Raw genomic sequence first — 8,744 nt, forward strand, 5'->3', positions numbered from 1 at the left:
GGAGGAGGAGGAGAGAAGAAGAAGAAGAAGAAGGAAGAGGTGAGGGGAAGAAGGAGGAGGAAGAAAGAAAGAAAAAGAATAACAGGAGGAGAGGAATGAACAAGAGACTTCTACTTCACTCTTTTTTTAAATATTCTCAAGGAAATATGTGAACATGACTTTTATTGTGGCTTTGCCCAAATGTGAACAAAAAATAAAGACATAACTATTTAAGCCTTATTAAAATCCTTGTGATTCTTTGTTTCTTGATTTATGATTACATGGTCAGAAGTTTGAGAGAGGACAAAGATAGGCAGCACAATGAACACAAACATTAAAAACATGACAAGAAAGAGGGTTTGAGATGAGAGGTAGAGAGACAGAGACAGAGAGAGAAGGGGCATGGGGAAAACAGATAGAGGACGAATGAGAGAAAGGAGGAGATGGTAGGAGAAGGAGGACCTTGGAGGGAAAGAGAGACAGAGGAAATGACTGAGAAAGAGAGAAAAAGAATGTCAGAGGGGAAAAGTAAGAAATAAGAAGAACTAGAGAGGGGAAAGGAGAAAGAGGGGCTGAGGAAAGAATGAGAGAGTGGTCGAGAATGATATACATGCATATATAGAGAGGGGGAGGAGACGAATGAGAGACAAGGTTTGAATTTTAGTTGCCTTTGATGATGCTGTTAAAACAATGAGGATATGGAAAAGGAGATAGAGAGATTAAGCGAGTGGAGAAAGGGGAAGAAAAAGATAGTAGAAAAAAACAGACTAACGGACTTCGTGATGAGGAATGCTCAGAAAAGAACAGCCAAAACGATCCCCACCCACCAAAACATGAACTTCCGAAAATAGCAGGTGTCGGGGGGAAACAAAATCTCGCAGGGATCCCGCAATACCTTTCTTGAATTTTCCCCAAAGGAATCCAGTCTGCCCTTTCATGGGGGTGATCGGGTGTGGGGGTTCAGCCCTCCTCGTCCGCCTCTGTCAGGGTCAGGGGCCTGTATGTCTGGTGATTATGAAACTTGTTAAACCTGGTCATTTGATTAAACTTAGCGCATTGATTTTGTGACGAGGGGATTCTTGCAAACTGACTCACGGCGCCGCCGATTATCGGAAACAAAAAGAGTATATTTGAGAAGAAATGAGTATCCCACTGGTATCTGTTAGTCCAGCGAAGCACAAAGACTTTTAGGCTACTAAAGTATATTACTTTGAACTTGGTCCGGGGTCTATTGTTTGAGTTAATCCATCGAGGCAACTACTGCATAAGTGCTGGGATAAGCCTCTTACTCCCTTTTGATTATCAATTACCGAATTAAGTGGGTTTTCATTTGAAGACAACTTCAAAAGTTGACCGACTTTGCTTTTCGGACTGTATAAGGATATTGTGACGGACACGGTTCGCCCCCTTGGCTTGACACGGAGTATTTGTCAGGATGCCCCGTATCTGGCCAGGCGCTCTCCGTCCGTTTGGACAAAATATATGCCCGTAGCTTAATGGCTGGAGTTATTAACTGCTCACACGTATCTCAACAATCATTCGTCCATCGACTACAATCGGTCACCTAAACGTCTCGTTCACAGAACAATCAATTTCCCTTGTCAACACTTGTCACAGGTTCTCGTCCCTTGGTTTCACTGCTCCAAGAAATCAAACCAATCATGATGTGTAGGTTGAAAGTCTTTATTGCGATCCATTCAACAATCGGGTAAACTCAGTACAAGTACAGTGCAAACTATGTGAGACTTAGCTTAGAGGCTTAGGCCAGACCAACTATCAGGCCAACTATCAGGCCAACTATCAGGCCAACTATCAGGCCAACTATCAGGCCAGCCTCGGTGAGGCTGGCCTGTATCGGATACAGTGCAGTGGAAAGCTCTAGATGCACAACCCTGACCATCGTAACAATTTCCCTATACATAGACGTGTAAAAGAACAATTATGTCCTCGTTAGTAAAACAACACTTCAACACAATATTTCTGCTAATCCCATAAAATCTTCACATATAATCTTCAGTATAACCCCTTATTCCTGATTAGATCATTACTTTACAAGTAATATCCCCAAAAGAAACATGATAATTGCACCAACATGATCAAAATATGTAATTTATGCTCATTTTCCTTCAGTTTGGTAATTGCTAAATCAACGATGCACCATATTGCTATAGCGCATGCTCGTACAACAGAAAATGCTTAACCTTCGTCCAATACTAAAACCTTGATTTGTTACAATATCCAATGGGCTACTGTTCTATAGTTACCCAGTGTAAATAATACTGCTCTTTTTCGTTATTAACATGTAGATAGAAATTCCCCCACGACGTACAAACATCATTGACTGAAATTTAAATCCATGAATTATTCCAGTGACTGTTTGGATTCAGACAGATAAGGAAGATATGATTTTATTTTGTCTTCGCACCGATATTTTGATAAAGATCCCTTTCTTGGATTCCTTGATAATTGACTGTGGTATTTAAGGGCCCAGAATTTCGATGCAGTGGCCATTTTTGGGGGTAGGAAGTCTTGGATTCTCTCTCAATTTTTTATTTTTAAAATTTATTTAATATAATTATATAAGTTCACTGGACGGAAAAAAACAACAAAGAATGACCGATTCTGTCAAGCGAGCAGTCAATTAAATGAATATATGGCATTTCGACAAAAGATGGCGCTAGACTACTGATTTTTGTCTTGTTCTGCATCTATTCTGTGTTTGATTTTCAATGATGCGGCTATACGCTGCGCTGTAGTCCAACCGTACCGATATCAGTATCAGCTACCCCGCATCGCATCGCATTCATCCCGGATTACGCTGGCCCCGTGTACTGCACTGGAATGGTGGAATTGTTCGCACGATATTGACAGTAAAACTGCACCTAATATTAGCTATTCGCGTAAGAAACTAATTTGGATGATTGTAAATTTCGATCTCAGAGATGATTTAGAAAGGTGTGTAACATTCTGTTCTTCTATTTCTTTGCTGAATTCGATTTGGAGAGCAATGAAGGTTGAGGAATATGGACCGATAATGTGGCGTGCTGTTGTCAAGCTGTAGCGAGTGTCGGCGTCACGGCTGTTCTGCCAACGCGACGGTTACGGCTCGAGCCCGCCTGTCCATATCCCTCCATTCACCCATCGCCACTCCGACCCTGGGCTGGCCTGAGCTCCGGCGTGGATCGCGATTGGGGAGTGTGTTCAAGTAGATCTATTTGTTATTATTAGTGTCGGACATAAAATGGAGGTAAAGAGGTCTAGTGAACTTAAATTTGACTTTATGAAAGCAGAAGATAATTGAACAAAATGCCTTCATCAAAAGCTAGATCTGGAGGAGTAGGAGGAAGGAGTTGCCATCACGACAAGTGCGAGATGGGCGATGGAGAAGTGTCCTTCTCTAAAGGAATATTGATGTCCTCTGTATCAGGGATCATAAGGACTAAACGTACTCATGGATGTCTAGTACACAGGAAAATGGCATTGTCATGGAGAGTTTGCATAGCTTTACTTGTGTTATGGGCACTAATTTGTGCCAGAACATGCTCGGCTCAGCAGGATTTGTTGTACTACAGTGTGAAAGAAAACCAACCTGTTGGGACATTTGTGGGAAGTCTTCAGGATGACACTTCATTTGGCTCACCATTCACCACCTTAAATCCATCCGCAGAATTCATGATAGAATCGGATACAGGAATCATTACAACTGGTGCAGTTTTAGACAGAGAAACAGCACCAGACCAGGAATTTGTAATCATCGTGTTTGCTGGTGAAATGTTTACTGCCCTTGTGGTAACGATCAGGCTAAATGATACAAACGACAACAATCCAATATTTTCTCAAGATAACAGGACGTTTGAAGTTACAGAAGCAGTTCAACCTTACATGACAAAAATTAACGGAGTCACCGCAACTGATGCGGACGAAGGAATAAATGGCATTCAGGGGTATCGCATTGTTGGTGGAAATATTGACAACACTTTTGATCTTGATGTTAGGGTAAGGGAAACGGGAGTCTACATGGATATTGTCGTCAATAAAACTCTTGATCGAGAAACAATCTCCATGTACACCTTGATCATTGAGGCTTATGATGGAGGAGACCCACGGCTCACTGCAAATACCACAGTCAATATCAAAGTAACCGATGTGAATGACAACTCACCAGTATTCACCTTAACTTCCTTTACTGCTACCATCAATGAGAGCGCTCCTGTAAACACGACTGTGCTTCAGGTAACAGCATCTGACGAGGATGAAGGTTTGAATGGGGAGGTTGTCTTCAATCTACAAAGAGACGACGGCTTCTTCAGAATTGACCCTGCCTCTGGAATAGTATATCTTAACAAGGTCCTGAACTATGAAGATGCCCAGGCCCATGATTTTCTAGTCATAGCTCAAGATAAAGCGGAACCTCCCATGTCCAGCCAGCCTGCTTATGTTTCCATCATGGTTATCAACATCAATGAAAAACCCCCTTCTCTTGAGGTTCTGTTCCTTCCTGATGGAGGAGCATCCCAAGTCTCGGAAGCAGCGGTTGCTGATACCACCCTTGCCCGCATCTCCGTCACCGACCCTGATGACGGTGTCCTCACTAATGTCTCCATGACTATCACAGGTGGTGCTGGTCAGTTTGACCTCCAAAAGAATAGCAATCAAGTCTACTTTCTGATTGTGGCTACTACAGCAAGTTCTTTTGACCGTGAGGAAGTCGCAAGTTACGACATTTCAATTCGAGCAACCGATCACGGTTCCCCGCCACAGCATGCTGAGGAGAACCTGACCATTGCAGTGACCGACGTTAATGATAACCCACCTATCTTTGACCTTCCCTTGTACCATGCGACCATCATCGAGGCGTCCGAACCTGGTACCCCGGTCAAGCAGGTCCATGCAACGGATGCTGACGAAGGAGTCAACGCCCAGATCATCTACAGGATATCTCCTGAAGGCACTGACTACTCTGACTGGTTTGAAATCAATCCCATGTCAGGGCTTGTGACTACCCTCCAGAAAGTGGATAGAGAGGAAACAGGATCTGTGTTCTTAACAGTGATTGCTAGTGATGAAGGGGAGATATCCTTGTCTTCATCTGTGATCATCAACATCACCATCACCGATGTCAATGACAACCAACCAGTCTTCTTTCCAGGGTCTTATAATGCCTCCATATTGGAAGAACAGGAGATACCTTACTGCTTCTTGCAGGTAAGAAAACATTTCTTTTACCTTGGGTGTTTTATTTCTTTGTTCAATTTTTAATTTGATTTTATCTTTCTGTACCAGCAGTAGAAATAAAAGTGTTATTGAATGAGAGAGGTATTTGTAATCCATAACAAACTTTTGCTTCATTATTTAAACAAGGAGTGCTTTAACATGAAGACCTTAAGGAATTTAATTTCTTAACCCCTGAAGAAGAAAAAAATTCAGTTCAATTTATTTCCGTAACATCAACACCAAACACTCAAGTTCATAAGTTGAAAGAATATTCAGGATTTGAGGGGCAGGTGAATAAAGAATCAATTTTAGAGAATTTGTAGCAGGGAGATGAGGGAAATGAGAATTAGTAGCAGGTCTCGCTGCAACCATATGTTTACATTGCCATATGAACCCTTTTATCCTGTTGTATTTCAACCATCAAAATGAAAAAAAAATCCTTTCATTCTATTAGAATGCATAGTTTGTAAATATTGCATCTTTTTACTAAAATTTCCCATTTCTTCAAAGAAAGCGAAATCCCAGTTATGCATGATGGAATGTGTCAATTTCTTTGATGGTATATGTTTTCTGACATGTAATTTGAGATTCAAATATTTTACAAATATTCTATCAATATTTATTTTGATGTGAAAGTCAACTGTTTACTGAAAGAACATCTCTATAGAGAAAAGTCTCTTCCGAGCGGAATTTTTGTTGTTCATGTACTGTACATGTTGTAAGTCAACATGACATTTCTGGTCACTGAATTTGCTTCGGAGTAGAAAAAGAAAAAAAAAGTGTCGCATTCATTCTACATTTTCAAAATATAATTAAATTTTCCAAACTATATTTGCAATGTACACCGAAAACCACCCACTCTGCATGTAGATTCAATGCTCATACATAAAACATTTTAATTTAACTACGGTAAGATGATTCAACTCCTTCTTGTACACATATTCCTGTACATAATGAATGAATGCAGGCACTTCTTTAGAAACAAGTCTTGTACAGTCTTCTCTCCGAGCCACAACCCCCTTGAATAGCCATTGTTATGCACAATGAGGATGGGGTGCAATGAAAGAGCAAAGCCTATCACTGTGTGTGCACATACCATCTCTGCGCCTCACACCAGGACCCTGTCTCTAGCTGCCACCTTGCCCCAATGGTTGGCTGTTCCTTTGATCTCACGCTGTCGCCAAACAGTATGGAGGTGTCACAATAGGTGCAGTGCTCTGCAGCTTATTCATTAAACCACAGTTCTATCACCCCCAAACATTGCAATCCCTTTGATGGATTAAGGGCTTAAGGAGCTGATTTTCAAAGCAAGGAGAATCTTTCAAATGGATGGAGTTTTCAGTGGATCTATAATATAAAGAAAGATAGAGAAGAAAATCCTATCTCCTTTAAATCACTGAACTGCATCGCTTTCAAGTTTCAACTAAAGCTGTAAGAATGGGCCTGATTTGTAAATGAGGTAGATTTTTATACACTCCTTTGTAGGGAACATCACTTACACTGTACATGTACATCATCGTATCATGTACAATATACATGTACAGTATCAGTACCATTCTCCAAAATTTAAGTTCATTGGGCCAAGGATCTTTATTTAGAAAATAACCTTCCTTTGATTGCATCATGACAGTACTGTTAGAAAATATCCAGATAACATTTTTTGTTTTTCATTTAACGTGATGGAATATGTTCAAAATTAGATCACTTCAAAAATGTACTCTCATGTACTGTACATGTGTATAGTACTTGAAGCCCATGCTCATAATAAAATAAATAAAAACAAATTTTGTCTGAGATCAAGTCTAGTGTGTATTTCACACTGTATTATTTCTCTGATATTGTTCTTTGATGAAGGATAATATCCAATTTGATGAAAATATTTTAAAGTTAAATCAATTTACTGCTAATGTTATTATTATCTGTAAAGCATCTAATAGAGACACCATCAGTGTATTAATCACCATAATCTATATCAAAATAGAATGTAATTATTATTATCACAGCCAACTTTTGCTTGTATACCCTGTACATCTTATGTAGAAGTACATGTACATGTACATCAAGTCACACAGCTAATACATGTAGGCCTCCAAGTCCAACATTGTTCCTGGATGGATGTGAAGGATAACATCCAATTTCCAAGATGGAATCCTCTCTTCACAGCTGCTTAGAGTTAGCAGCAGCAGGGTCAATTGATGGCATTGATGTACTGAAATTGGATAGCACAATTAGACCTTAGAGGAGTTTGGTCCACAGAGCCTTGCATTTTTTAAAGTCATTTAATACAGTGTAAATATCAGGCCGGACTTGAGGGTTATTGTAGGCTTGTATGAAGTTGATAATGAAGGATTGTATTTGATTTTGTAACAAAGTCTAAAAATGGATGGATAGAATATTCCATTTGGAAGAAGAAAAAAATCAGAATGGTTTCGAGCAAGTTATCCTTATGAAAAATTAAGAGATAAAAGTAGAGAGAGAGAGAGAGAGAGATAGAGAGAGAGAGAAAAACAAAAACAGAAACCAAAAAACAAAGTCATCAATAAATCATAATTAAATTCATACCTCCTACTTTATTTTTCCCCAGATAAAATGAATATTTTACTATAGTACTGTACATTACAAATTTGATGATCACATTAAACTCCAGTCACACAAAGATGTTCTTGGCCATAGGACACATGCTCTAGTGACAATTGGTTCACACTCTCGCAGAATATTATTCTGACAATCTGAGCAATAACTAGACCAAGCGAACGATTTACCTGCCCCAAATACATTACAATTACAACTAAAGAGATGGTATGGCTGGGTCGGGGCTTGCGATTGATGACCAGGGCATTGACTCTGAGTAGGTGAAACTCCTTGATGAGATGCCTAACAAGACGGAATGTGAAGAAGTCAAGATATGTGGCAATGTAGGAAGGCTACATGCTGATATCGGCTTGTTACTGAGTGACAAATATGAAAATGAATAAGGTCCTACTACTACTACACATGTGTACGATCTATACATGTAATGTAGATGAAGGCCTACTCTGTAATCGTATTGATGCTTCTAACATAATACTATACTATAGTTAGTATTTAAAATTTGATTTTTTTTTTTTTTTTTTTTTTTTTTTTTTTTTTTTGGGGGGGGGGGGGTGGCTGGCTGGGGAAGGGGCACTCTCAAGTCTCAAGAGAACTGGTTGCAGATGACTTGACATTATGACCTGTGTATTATGAAAAGTATCAGTCAAAACTGTGCCTCCTTTTTGTACAGAATGCTGAATCCCCCATCCTGTTATCAATGTTAAGTGTAAGCAATCAGGCCATTGAAGACTTTAAAGTACAGTAGAGGCTATTTGAACTTTTAAGTGTAAGAACTTTATCCCATTAAAAGTGCCTGAATTACTTGAATTTTGTGCTTTTAAGACCCTTCGAACCAATTGTGTTGTCAAGGGAAATGTTTGGCATCTCGAGATATTTTTTGTCCTTAATCACATTGAGCAAGTACCACTTCTTGCGATAATGAATTGATCAAATATTGCAGCAGGCTGAGAAGTCTTAGG

At 39.6% G+C, this 8,744-nt stretch overlaps 1 protein-coding gene across 1 annotated transcript; it reads left to right on the top strand.

Annotated features, from left to right (window-relative positions):
- Positions 1–2,776: 2,776 nt before the first annotated feature.
- Positions 2,777–5,894, top strand: LOC115922232 (protein dachsous-like). Its single transcript, XM_030980685.1, has one exon. The coding sequence runs from the start codon at positions 3,286–3,288 to the stop codon at positions 5,236–5,238; it is 1,953 nt and encodes a 650-aa protein (XP_030836545.1). The 5' UTR covers positions 2,777–3,285; the 3' UTR covers positions 5,239–5,894.
- The last annotated feature ends 2,850 nt before the right edge of the window (positions 5,895–8,744 follow it).

The sequence above is a fragment of the Strongylocentrotus purpuratus genome, unplaced genomic scaffold (genome assembly GCF_000002235.5).
Source record: "Strongylocentrotus purpuratus isolate Spur 01 unplaced genomic scaffold, Spur_5.0 spur5_scaffold_11, whole genome shotgun sequence".
NCBI lineage: Eukaryota > Metazoa > Echinodermata > Echinoidea > Camarodonta > Strongylocentrotidae > Strongylocentrotus > Strongylocentrotus purpuratus.

Bases quoted from the DNA above. Each gene is read 5' to 3' on its own strand.
- LOC115922232 (XM_030980685.1), top strand. From the start codon at position 3,286: ATGCCTTCATCAAAAGCTAGATCTGGAGGAGTAGGAGGAAGGAGTTGC.